Source organism: Anser anser (assembly GCF_964211835.1).
Source record: "Anser anser genome assembly, chromosome: 1".
Taxonomy (NCBI): Eukaryota; Metazoa; Chordata; class Aves; order Anseriformes; family Anatidae; genus Anser; species Anser anser.
The window spans coordinates 58,150,387-58,164,346 of NC_139720.1; the positions used below are offsets into that span (position 1 = coordinate 58,150,387).

Genomic DNA, 13,960 nt, shown 5'->3' on the forward strand with positions numbered 1-13,960 from the left:
CCAAACAGCAATCCGTATTTGGCTCCTACTTTTTGAGCCCTTCTTCACAGCAAAGAGCATATCTACTCTTGGTAAAGATCTGGATCAGAACTCCACACTCAAAGGACAACTATTACTCATCCAAGCTCATTCCCGTTTAACGGGCAACAAACATCTCCAATTACTTGCTGGTTACAAAGGTCAGCCTGCTGGTGATAAGAAACTGACAGGCTTGCAGCTTAAGCCTCTTCCCCAGAGTCTTCTCCTCTTTAATATATGTATTCCGCATTTATTTTTCTCTAATCCTCTGACTCCAATCTGTTAAATGAACATCCTTATTACTTGACTTTCAATTCCTCATGCTGACTCTTTCCAGAAAGAAACTTTTGGATCCATACAGAAAGCACAGGGGCAAACAAATGCATTTGCCACGTGGACCTGGGGAAATATGACCTAGAAGCAAATTTCAGAACTTGGTCACTTGACAGTACAGACATGTTCACATTTAAACATATTTAAAGCTCCTTATTCAAATGTATCCAAGTTCTCTTATTTAAATGAGCTGCTTCATGTAATTAAACCAGGGCTGGCCTGCTTTTTATTCCTGTCACTGAATAAAGTAGCTCAGCCACGTTACTCTCTGCAATCCATGCTGTCCATGAGAAAATAACAGCTATGGCTCGTTTCAAAAGAACAAGCGAGATACGGACACCTAGCCAGACAGTCTTCCAATCTGATTCAGAAGGACACTTTCCATACTGCCCCTCCTTCACTTACAAAAACTTTTTATTTTCTTTATACTCAAGTGATCTTTTTAAGGCTACAATTACTGCTAATGAATTTTTACACAGTTTCAACCTTTAGCAGGAAAAGAGAGACTGGGTGAAAGAAACATTTCTCAACTACACTGTATAAACCGCAGGTCCCTGTGGGACAATTCCAACATCCCCGGTTTCCCCCATGTGAAACAACAGTTACATGCAGAGAAGAGAGTTCAGGACAGAGCTGAATCAACCAGCACAGGTGAAAATTGGTAGAAAGTTTGGAACACAAGAAAATATCTGAAGGTATTCCTGAAAGTGGTCATTAAAACTGACTGGATTTCATCTCTGTGGTGCTGGCCTTATCCTGACCCGACATTCAGCATCATCCTAACTTCCCACTGCTACTCTCAGGAGCCAAGAAGGCCAAAAGCCTCTGAAGTGGTCTTTCAAAACTGAAGTTAGCCACTTACATCTGAATACAAGGTAAAAACGAACAAAAGTCTCCTCACATTTTTAAGAAAAACACACGTTTAGAAAGAACCCACGTTTTAAAGTAACATCAAAATCCCCAAATAACTGAAGCAGCTTTGTTTATGAAGCTGTGTAAGTCCAGAAACACTGCTCCTTGCCCCAGCTTTCTTAGCCCGTGAGCAGACTAACGGAGGAGTGGCTGGCCTCACCCTGCCAGGGACTTCCCGGCAGGAGTCAAAAGCTGACAAAAAAGATGCACCGAGCTCAGTACTGGAAGCCCGGGTATACAAACTGAAATACAGTTGGTTCAAGGCATAATAGCTGGGGAGAGAAAAAAAAACACAGATCAAATAACCTCCAGATAAACAGGCTACCTTCATCTGCCACAACAGCAGCAGTTCAGTGAAGGGCAGGTACAACACCAAGGTCAAGGACCAACATAAAACACCTCACTCGAAGCAACCAAATTTAATTAATCCAAATTAAGTTATTATAGTGTTCCACTGAACTGTACTACATGGTAAAAAGAGATGCTCAATCATCTCTGAAGTAAGCGTAGTTCAGAAATGATTTTCTGAAGAATGAAACCTTTAAGAACTGCTTTTATACATACATACATATATATATATATATATAACCTGTCTACCTATTCCTTTCAGAAGAAGAGAAGAAATTACCAAAGACCACTATCACAGATTTTTTTTCTTTGGCTATTTAAAGAATAAAGGTAGGCAACTGGAAAACAACATTCTCCAGACGATCAGCACATTTTTTCCAGCTCGCTTGTGCCAGAGGCAGACTCAACAGCAACACAGAAGATGCAGAAGGGAGCACGGCAAGCTAGAAGACAAAAATGGGGGGGGCATGGGACAGGCCACCCCAAGCCCACCTTCCCAAAGGTAGGTGGGTAACCTTTGTTGAAGACAAAGCGGTTAACAACAGCAGTAGGATACCAAGCAGATAAACCACTGGCATTCCAGAAAAGACACTCTTTTTAAGAAACTATAAATAAATATAATGATTTTTTTTTTTTTTTTGCTATAAAGCTATTTCTATAGATGAAAATGATAGGGGAGTGTTTGTAGCCTCTGAACCAGCCCCGTGCTCAGTCCCCACTGGTAGGTATTACTGCTATGCAGAGCCTCACGCAAGGAGAGATGTTCCCCATTAGAGGTCAAACTGCAGAAAAAACAAACCGTATCTGCTTTAATCCCCAAACTTCAAGGTCAAGGGGCAAGACCAAGGAGCAGGTAAAGAAACGAAAAGAAGTCTACAGACTCTGCAGCTTTCCTTACTACATTGCTCACAACCCAATCATTTCCTTAAACCGTTTGTAAGAAGAACATTTCAATATGAATCAACAAAAATAGTTTCTTAAAGTAGGTCGTTGCTGCAGCAACCAGTCGCTGTTTGGACTACTCCCTGCCACAATGACCTACTTTTCTAGTTACATGTAACTGTTGTAGTAGGAACTGAAATTCTAGTTCACTTCGGAAGGGTTGAGGGAAGATTTATAACTCACAGTTGAACTTTATTCCCAACAAAGACAGATAAAGCCTCCGAGCATTTACGAGAAGCAGATCGGTTCTGTTCCTCCGCGTCGCAGTTAGCAGCGCAACTACCGAAAGGTTAAGTGAAATCTAATCCGTGCTCCAAGTTCAAAAAGTACCAAGCCAACATGCAAAATCGGGAGCGGACAAAAAATAGAATGGGAAGCCATCAAAATGAACAACCACTCATGAACGATGTGTCCCCAGCCAGCGCCAATCTTTGGCAGCAATCTTCTCTATAAACAGGCTGGTTCGACACCACTGCCAAGCAAAAGCTAATAAACGTTATTGTTAATTAGAGGGCTAAACAATATTAAATCTGCACCGAAGACAAAAACCTCTATTAACGACTGGTAAAGCTGACACTTTTCTAAGCCACGTTTAACCCTGCATGAGCAGTGCAGCAGGAACAGACAGAGGTACAACCCCAACCCAGGAAGTAACGCTGACAAATTCTTAATTTCCTGTTTATTGTTGCTATTAATGACCATTAACCTTATGACAAAGGAAAAAAAGACAGTCAAGTTAATTTTTTAGGAGTTAAGCATGAGAAACTAACACTTTCAAATGAAATACAAAAGGCAAGCTATGCATTACCACGTAGCCCATCTGAACTAAAACTTGAGTTAGTAAAAGGTTCTGACAGGCACAGCTCATACAACAAATGCAGAAAAACAAAGCCCATGCACCAAATCCCTCCAAAGCCTGTTTTACCTTAAGTCTTCTTAAAAATTTGTAGGTTGAGATGGAAGAATACTGGAACCAATGACAATACGGCACTGTGAGTGGAAAAGCTTTTCAAATTTCCCCCACGTTTTCACTTGAGAACAAATCATATCTAGTGATCATACTCCTGCAAATCGCACTTCAAACAGAGCAGCAAAAAAAAATAATTTTTTTTTCCTTAACTTTACCAGCGTGCTGGACAAGAAGTACAACCGCAGCCAGAGCATCTGCAAAGATAGGATTCTGGAAGAAAGATGCAGTAGTAGAAAAAAAAGTGAAATCATAAGACCCAGAAAGGCTGCTGCTGCAAGAGCAGCATCTGATCACTAGTAACACTTCTCAGTTTGAAAGCCTGACCTCCAGTGCCAAAACTGCAAGGTCTATTGTGCTGTCTCCTATAGAAGGAGCGAAGAGCTCTGGTAAGACTTTCAGTAAATGCAGCATTGAAGAACATTTCTCTGGCAAACTAACAAAGTCTCAGAGCTGGCAGTGAAAAAGTATGTTTGGTGGAGTTATATTTGAAAAAAAATCAGGGGGACAAAATCTAAAATGTAATGAAGACCCACATCCTCACCAGCCCTTGAATTTCTTCATGGTTTGGAAAAACACCACCACTGAAATAAAATACTCGTCAGTAAGTTTCTTGGCAACTGGATTATAGAAAGGAAATTTCATTCAAATACATAAGTGACAAGAGCTCTGCTCACTGAAAAATGCCATGACTATATGGTCAAAACTAGCTTTTACATGGGTCTCCTGAGATTACGAAAGCCTTGGAATAAAAGGGGAAATATGTACCACAATGAAAGCTGAACTATCAACATAACAGTCATGAACTTTGCCATGAACTAAAGAAAATACACATCAGAAAATGTTTCCAGGTCATACCAGTTACAGAATATGCTGGAAAAAAGAAAATGAAGAACTATAAAGTCATATGAAACAGCATTCATGAGATTTGGGATATAATGCATAATAGCAGTAAATAGCAAGCAGCTACACTATCTAAAAAGAAACAGATAAAGTACAGTAAAGCAGATCTTATGAAGCCTGCCATCTACCGAAAAATAATGTCAGAAAGTCACAGGAATCATCCCTAGGCAACCTGTACAAAATAAACGCTTCAGATAACACCCTTTAGCTTGATCACGCTCATTATGGCTTGGATGGTTTCAACTTTGTTTTTATGAGTCTTGCTTAGTAGTGAACTCAAAGACTACAACCAAAATGCAGCCTCCTCCCCATACAAAGACCCACATGAATCTTGGGCGGTAAAAATTATTCTGTAAGATATTTTAATTTAAATGTATGCCTAAAGTTTACAAATTTATGGTCATGCCTCTCCCACGAGAGGAATAAGGAAAACAACAGCAGACAATCTATGCTAAAAGCTGTGTTATTCTCTTTTTCTACTTTATGATAACTATTTTAAGAAACAGCCACTGTAACCTGACTAGACACAAAAAATGCTCCTAGAAAAACTGTTTATTCTCAAGTACGTGAAAAATAAAAAGGAAAAAATCATTTGATGCCACTGAATTTATAAGCAAAAGTCAAAAAACATAGGCAAAAATCAAAATTTCAACTCAGAGGAAACTCAGAACACCGCAAAGAAAATTTCTCTGTTCTTCAGTTAATCCAATGTATTGGAGAAGAAATCATTAACTATTTTTAATGTCAGCTGCTCTATAAAATGGAGTCCCACTGTTCTCTGTGCACTTCTCCAGTACTTCAGAACTACAGAGATTACAAAACTGAGATAAGCTTGCCATGGTGTTGCACATCTTCTGTGCATGGTAAAATCATGACTGTGCAGACTGCGATCATGTTTTACACACTATACAAGGCACAAAGTCTACATGAGCAGTTGCCTGTTTACACTTTTTTTCTGGTAGTGGCTGCCCTCTCACTTCTGTTCGAGGATTCTTCTGCCCCTCTCTCAACTGTAGCTAAGCATGATCTGGAGCTAATTTCAGAGTTTTCTGGGACTTGATGTAATAACTGGGCAAACTCATTGCAAATCAACTGACTTCCTCATTTTACTTAGGACTTGTATTTTTCCTCCCACCATTGACATATTCCACAAGACAGGCAAAGGCAGCACAGTTTATCCTTTACCTATAAAGTAAGTAGGCGGCTAGCATTTGCATGAATTAAAAAACAAAGTTCTAGAACTGCTGAAATGCACAGGCTCTTTACCGTAAAATGAATACATGTCCCAGACCATGGATTCCACACTTTGGAGTGAGACATCACACAGTTGGGTCTGCCTTCCAGCACTTGAACCGTTATGGAACCAAACTGCAGAAGCTAACCTGGACATAGAGCATACCCCATGTCCTAGAAAAACAGCAAATCACAATAAATGTACTAACAAAGCTTTTAAAATGCAAACATGATAAAGATAGCAGATGGAAAAATCTAAGTTTTCATGACAGGAGTTGTTCCTAAGTAGCTCATGCTATAGATGTTTCATCTCCATCGCTGAAGAATCAGTAACAACCTGTATTCATACTTCATAGCTTCCTCGTTTGAGCTTAAGCAGAATTTTTTTTCCCCAACATTTCTTATTTTCATTTTAAACCCACAGCGCAAGAATTTTGCGGCTTTCACTTTTCATGGGTGTGCAAGAGCCTGACCTAGAAGCGTTAAAAATGCGTGACTGAACAGGAAAGGCAATGCTCTCCTAGCCATCAAGGACCACAAGGGCAAAAAAAATTTCCAAAGCAGGCCCAGAAAGTTACTCCAGTTAAGACACAGGAGGAAGCAACGCATAACACAAAAGCTCAAATGCAAACGACATCACACACTTGTTATCTCAGGAATTAGACTTTACAGGACACAGTTACTGTCCAGATCAACGTTCAACTGAAGAAATGCCTTCCGTCTCTGGTACTCCGAACAGGTTCCATTCTATTGCAACAAACTTGTTGTGTTAGCACTTTTCAAGAGATTATGACCAACAGTTTTGACACCTGAATTTCTTTCTGAAGCCAGATTATGAAATCCTTATTTCCTACTCAACAGAGCCAGTATAGCCTTTGAATACTAACGCAATTAAAAAAAGAATCCCAGTACACAGCTCAAGAAAAAAGTGCTCAAGAAGCTATATTCACTGCAGCTCAGCTATTGTCTACACTAACAAAGCCAATGTGTTCATTTTTAACATCTCACCATTAGAATATTAGTATCCCCCCAGATTTATAACTGCTCCAAAAATATAGATATACATGTAGATTTTTGCTGTGTGCCTCCATTTACACACTCAAAACAGAAGACTGCAATATTGACCTATTTTCCCCAGACCTTTCCATGCTATCCTTCACCCCCACTAAACTTTTATCCCTGTAAAAAGCAACATTCACATGCACAATGAACTCCAAAGCAGTGGAAGCAACTGCTTAAAGGTGACCTGAAAAATGTATGGAGGCTTTGGGGTTAGAAGAACACTGCAATTATAGTTCACCTGTTGTCCTAGATCACAGAGAACTTGAAAGCCATAAGGATATAGAAACAAATAAACTAACCTTGCTCCACATTTAAATTAGAGTTGTGAAAACCTAAGTGTATTGCAGCAAAATACCATAAAGTTCTTGCCCCACTAATCAAATCCTTCCCCAGATGTAACCACAGGCACTGCTGTTAAATCTGCTAAAACATGATGTGCAACATAATAAGCCTATAAAACACAAAGCCACATACTCCCCTATTACTTACACAATCAAGCTGACGTTTGCCTTTTTATTTCACTATCGGAAGGTAACAAAATGCCCTAAAGTGAGGGGTTTCTTTCAATACAGATTAATGCATCACAGACTTGAGTGCAACTTCTACAGTGAAAAAAATGGCTGACTTCACTGGCAGCTTGACCTTCCTCATATCACTTGTTATATAACTGACCTGAAAGCCTGCCAGGAATTGAGAGGCTATGGAAAAGAACCACTTTCCTTGAAAATAAAGGCTTCCAGATTATAAACCAAACAGTTCAGATGGCAGGATGATAACAAACAGCTTTTTCTGCAATATTTGCATAATGAAATATGTTCCAAGAGTATTTGCCATTTGAAGGAATTAAGACATTTTCACAAACTGGAGGAAAATACACTTTCTTACATGAAAATGACCAAAAAGATTAGAAAATTGCTTTCAAGAATTGATGCAGAATTCACTTATACTGCCATGTATTGATCAATTAAAAAAAAATCTGTGTTCTTGACTGCCTTAAAAAAGCTGTTTTCACATTAACCACTGATAGGGTTTGTCTGGGGTTTGTCACCCTCTCCCTTTTGTCACCAGGGGAGGTAACAGCACCAGCTGCAAACAGATTACTTCCCCCAGTCAAGTAAAGAATGTGGTTTATTGATATTTCCGTAAAATAAAACAAAAATACATTTCTGGTCCTAAGAGAAGGGAGAGAAGTAATCCTGTGGACTTTCTTCTAGACACTTGTCCCTCAGTTTCAGTCACAAAGTCCACACGCTCCTCTTACACACCTAGAACATTTTACCCAGACCTTTTCTTGTGGTCCTCAAACCTGGGGATTCATGGTGTAAAACCAGGTCTCTAAAACCTCAAAACTTCTTTACCTGAGGAATTAGATTCCTTCAAGATCCATCTTGCAGTCAGCAAGCAAATTGTGTAAGTGCTGACTGGAACTGTTCTGTCCTATAACAACTGCTACCTGGAAAAAAACAACATACCGAGCACTTTATGTAAGATTTGGTCTGCAGTACCACCTGCTCTCCCATGGCCGGCCAGTACAGACTTGTTGTCCGATTTAATAACACTTACGTTACAGAATCTGGAAATAAAAGCCATTCACCAAGAAAAACCAGCAAGCATAGTGTAATTTCTCAGCCAGCAGAGTTATTTCTCACCTTCTGACAGTAAGATAAAAAATAAACTGGGCCTTTCCCCTAACACAGTAAAAAAGCCAATACTTATTTTCGACAATAAAACTTCAAAGGGTGTCGACAAATGGAGAAACCACAGAAGAAACCAATAATCACCTTCCAGAAAACACCCAGTGGTTACTCCACACGTGAACAGGGCAGGCTACAGTTACCCGGTCACACTTTAATCCAGAACCAAGTCACCCTGCCGCTGGAGGAAGGGGTACCTCTCCTTCCCCCTCCTGCCCCTTCACTGCTACCACCACCACCTTTTCGTGGCACAACCTAATCCCACCAAAACCCGTGACTCATCCCTTCTGGATGGACCGGCGAGCTAACCTGGTTCGCCACAGGGCTGTGTGCTCGTGGTATCACGAGAGGGTGGAACCAGCCCTTTCATCAACAGTGCGGGATTAACGCTGCGAGTACATACGTCAGCGTGGTTCAGTGACGTACTTTGCAAATCACAGGACAAGATCATGTAACACCAAGAATGACAGAGGGAATCACCGAACTTCGGGCACTTTTGGGGTAGACAAGGCTTTGAGGTGGACAACTTAAATTGGGGAAACCCTCCAGAATCCTATACCTAACAGTACGTACCATAAAACCCTAACCTAAATGAGTGACCTCTGAAAGTAAGCTACTACTCTTCAATAACAGACTTAGAAATTTACAGATTAATCATCCTTAATTTAGAGGGCTGGCGGGACAGAAGTTCTCACAGTTGCACATTGAACTGGGGTTGACGCAAGTCACTGACAGGCATGACAGGTACATCTGCAACAGGGCACAGAAACACGGGTTCGCTTGAGGACCTGCTACACATTCAGCAGAGCTCAGCACAGATGACCTACCCCATAAAAGAAACCCCAAAGTACCTACAGAATGCATGTGAGACTAACGTTTCTCCCAAACCTGATGCACGTCTAGCTTTGTGTCTGAAGGACCATGAGCCTTCTTGTCTCTGTTTATGCTTTAGGTGATTGGCTTGATGTTGAATATTTCATAAATTGAGATTTTCACCCTAAGTGTTACAACATGAAAACAAAGGGATGCTCGTAGAATCACAGAATATCCCAAGTTGGGAAGGACCCAAAGGACCATCAAGTCCAACTCCTGGCTCCACAGAGCACTACCCAAAAGTCAGCCCATGTGTCTGAGAGCATTGTCCAAACGCTTCTTGAAATCTATCAGGGTCGGTGCCATGACCCCTGCCCTGGGGAGCCTGTCCCAGTGCCCGACCACCCTCTGGGTGCAGAACCTTTCCCTACCACCCAGCCTGACCCTCCCCTGTCCCAGCCCCATGCCGTTCCCTCAGGTCCTGTCGCTGTCCCCAGAGAGCAGAGCTCAGCGCCTGCCCCTCCGCTCCCCTCGTGAGGGAGCTGCAGGCCGCCATGAGGCCTCCCCTCAGCCTGCTCTGCTCTGGGCTGAGCAAACCAAGGGGCCTCAGCCGCTCCTCATACATCTTGCCCTCCAGACCCTTGACCACCTTCGTAGCCATCCTTTGGATGCTCTCTAAAAGTTTTAGCAGGTACATCCATCAAAACTATTTCAGCGCATTCCCTTTTCCACACCAAGCATTTGTCACCAAAACTAACAAAGTATAATACACAAATTTTGCCTGCCTGAATTAGAAAGACAGTATGGTTTAATACTGAAATCGCTCAAAATAATTCCATCGACAAACTTGCTTCAGCAATCCCACATCAAACAGAACTCTATATGGCAAACCACTACCTATGTGACTTCAAAGTATAAGCATATTTTTAAAACCAGGTGCACAGAATAGCAAAACTTGGCCAATGCCTCAGAAGGATACCCAAGTATTAAATTTTTAAAGCAAGCTTCCATTTCCATGAATTGTAGTGATTGCCCTAGAAATTAAACCTTTTTTTTTTTTTGGAGGGGGACTTTTTTGTTGATGATGTTCAGGTCTTTAGTTTTAATTATGCTTTGAGGTATGAATATCACATCTAAATCATCACAACTGCCTGCCATAACAACAGCAATGACCAGAAATGCAGGATGTTGAACACATCAATATCCTCATGGAAGCCTACCACATACGAAATGAATTTTACTTCTCCTGTTTTAGCAATGAAAGTTCTTCTCTTTAGGAATAATTTAAAAAGGAAAAAATCAAGGATTGGCGAGATTAGATTATCCATCACGATAAATCCATTGCTGCATGCCAACCTTTTAACTAGCATATCAAAAACATACATGCAGACTCAAGAAAACAAACTAAAAAAAGTAAATAATTAGCCAAAGTAAATCCTAATCCAGCAACTAACGGAATGTTTGCATTTCTTTTTATATATTTTGATCAAATGCCATTCTGTACTAAAACCAGGGATAAATGAAACCCTTCCCTAAATGACACTGCTCACATGAGATCCCGTTCTCCTTAATACGGAAAAGTCTGTGAGTACATACGAAGGCATTTTTTCTTAAGTAGGTAATGGTTACTTGTTAGAGTACGCAAGTTACATTCTTTGCCTATTCTGTAGGCACAATTCGATGAATGATGCTTCTGGTGCCAAAAATGTAATGGAAAATGACAAAATATGAGCAATTTTTTATTTAGCATCTCCCCTCAATGTTTCTCCATCACAACTTACTTTTACTGAGCAAATTCTCTCACGCAATCCTTTATGACAATGGAAAACTTATTCTATAGAAAAAGCACGCCTCAATGGAAGTACGTCACCTTAATTTAAGGGCTTGAGAGAAGGAACAATAAGAAACAGAACAGAGCCAGAAAGATGAAACAAGCTGAGGAAGGCCCTTGCGTTTGTTACGTAGCATTCGTGATTTTAGACCAGGTAGGCTGAATGCCAGCAGAAAGGAGGTCAGTAAGGCCATGTGACTGCTTGGTAATTAGACTTGCTCAATAGTGCAATTACACAAAAATATTAGCTCATGAGTGTTACATGACTGTTTAAAGAGAAAAGTTCATCAGAAAGCACCTATGTATTAAAGGTTGCTATTTGCCAGATTTAAAGCACATTTTTAAAATGAACCGTAACTGGTGGCTCTGCAGAGGTACAACATGGCTTTTAACAAAAAGGTAAACCTCCTGGTTTTTAGTATCCTCACACCATTTTTCCTCACATTCATTCTGCTAGTCATACTTTGAACTTCAACAGGCAAGAGTTTTTCCCAGGTCATTGGAACCACAAACTCGGCAGAACATAAACTCTCAGTGTAAATCCACTCAAACTAAGGAAAGATCACTGTAAACTCACAGTAGAAGACTAAATTTGACTCATGCTCCAAATGCTGAGGAGCTTCTTCCCTTAATCTCAAAAAATACGTGTTTTTAACCAATTCAACACCCTGCCGTACAGACATGTGTGCAAGTGTCTTGCTTGCTGTCATCCAGTGAGCAAGAAGATAGAGTTTGATCATCGATTACAAGTGCTGAATGAGACTGTCAACCAAAAAAATGCACTGTAAGCCTTGAGCTCGCATACTATGAACGTGAGTATTACCACTGGTTAAAAATAGCTCATTAAAAGCACTGGAACCTAAAATGGATTCAGTCCAAACTATTAACTGTTAATTTAAAAAAGGATTCATTGAAATCACTAAGATAAAGCTGCAGGAGCCAGTTATTCTATGTAAGTTAAGATTTTTTTTTAAACTTGAAAAAATTAGTGATCTCACAAAACTGGGCTATGAAGGCAATGATATTTTCTACTCAAATCCATGTGCAGCAAGTGCCTTGAGGCATTCAGGTCCCCGGAGATTGTTTGAAGTGCTTTGGATAGCACAGTTGTAATTTACCCTCCTCTGGAGAACTCTATTTATACAGGGAGGGAAGTGGTGGCTGGGATGGGGTACAAATAATGAGGACTGAAAGAAAAATGCCCCTCTTCTAAAAAAAAAAAAAAAAAGACAACACAAAACCAGCCAAAACCAGAAAAACCCCACCAAAAAACCCCACCCCTTCTAACCAACAACTAAGGAAGACGGATTTCTTCAAATGCATAATGCAGTGCTGGGACTGTCTTCTACAACACCAAGAACTGCGCTAAAGTAAACGAACCAGCAAAAGCATATGAAACGTTTTACATAAATACACTCAAGGATTGCACTGGCTGAAGATCATACCAAGTCGTCACTGAAGAACCAGGGTTGTAGCACTGAAGACACAAACTTCCTCTTGCTAGAATCAAGGTTCACATTTGTCCATCATTCACTAGCTCAGAGCATATAACCAAAAACGGTCTAGTACCGTTTAGCATTTCCACTGCAAAATGCACCAGATACCTACGAATTATCCTTAAGACATGCGATTTCCTTAATGCTTAGACTTGTTCCAATTGCCTGCATTCTTTTAAAACTTAATTAGTTTGTCCATAAAGACCTCTGAAGTTTTAGGACTTGTTATTCTAAAGAAATTATTCTCTTCAAGACAACCCAAAAAATAAAAAGCCGCTACAGAAGAATTGTGTATCGTGGACCTCAGGTAAGGGCAAAGCTTAAAATCGTTAAGTTGTCTGAGCCTTATTTTGATGGTGAAAAGGGAATAACCATCAAGTTAAACTCCATAGAAAGTATTTGTAGTATTTCTGTTCTGAAGGGCAGCAATATGACCATAAGCAGAAGTGGATGTGCAAAGAAGCGTCCAAAGGGATGTCAGCTTGCCGGTACACCGATGCCCTGGGAGAGGAGTTACAAACCTGAAAGAAAGGATCCTGAAACCTGAAAGAAAGGATCCCGAAGGGCAGCAAAGCGAAGGGGAACCCAGACTGCCCCGACTCCGCCGCCCTCCTGGGGGGGGGGGGGGGGGGGGGGCGGGAGCCGGGCGGTTCCGTGCCTGCCCCGCACGGCCCCGGCCCCCCCGTGGGGTGCTCCCCGGCCCCCCGGGGGTGCCGCCGGGCACTCACCGCCACCTGTTGATGCCCACGTTGGAGGAGCCGGCGAACCAGGGGTCCAGGATGTAGACGCAGCGCACCGTGTCGGCGCCCTGGACGCACTCCCGCAGCGCCGGGTTGTCGTGGAGCCGCAGCCCCTTGCGGAACCAGTGCACGGCGTTCACCCCCATCCCGCCACCGGGCCGGGCCGGGCCGGGCTGGGGGGCGCTCAGCGGAAGCCGCCGCCCGCGGGGCCGCTCATGGCCCGGCGACCGGCTGGGGGAGGGACCCCGGGAGAAGCGGGGCTCTAGGACCCAGCGGAGGCGGCCGCCCGGCGGGGACGCATCTCCCCCGCCGGGCAGAGCGGGACCGCAGGCACCGGGACAGGGACCGGGACCGGGAGGCGGCCGCGCGCTCTCCTCGTGCCAGCCGCCGGCCACCGCCTCGCCGCGCGCCCGCCCGGGGCCTCTGCGCCGCCGCCGCGCCGCCGCCCCGCCCCGCCCCGCGCCGCCCGTTGGCCGCCGCCGCCCCCACGTGACCGCCGGCCCTCACGTTTCTGAAGTGTGTTTGCCGCCGCGGGAGACCGGGAGGGGGGGAGAAGCGCCTCTGCGCATGCGCAGCTCCTACACCCCCCCCCCCCCCAGCCCCGCCCGCCCCCACGGGGAGGGGCCTGGCTTATGTAAGCGCCTGCGTCACGGCCCGGCCCCGGGGCT

General features: G+C 42.8%; 1 protein-coding gene across 4 annotated transcripts in view; it reads right to left on the minus strand.

The window, feature by feature from the left end:
* CRY1 (cryptochrome circadian regulator 1) overlaps nt 1–13,748 on the minus strand; it is a 40,682-nt gene extending 26,934 nt beyond the window's left edge. For 3 of the 4 annotated variants that reach the window (XR_014579889.1, XR_014579890.1, XR_014579891.1), the window contains exon 1: nt 13,281–13,741. Coding sequence is in view for 1 of the 4 variants with exons in the window: in XM_083824492.1 (XP_083680618.1) it covers nt 13,281–13,438 (158 nt within the window). In the remaining 3 variants the exon portion in view is untranslated. Of the gene's footprint in view, nt 1–13,280 lie in introns of all 4 variants that reach the window. The other variant, XM_083824492.1, reaches the window with a different exon arrangement.
* Nucleotides 13,749–13,960: the final 212 nt, after the last annotated feature.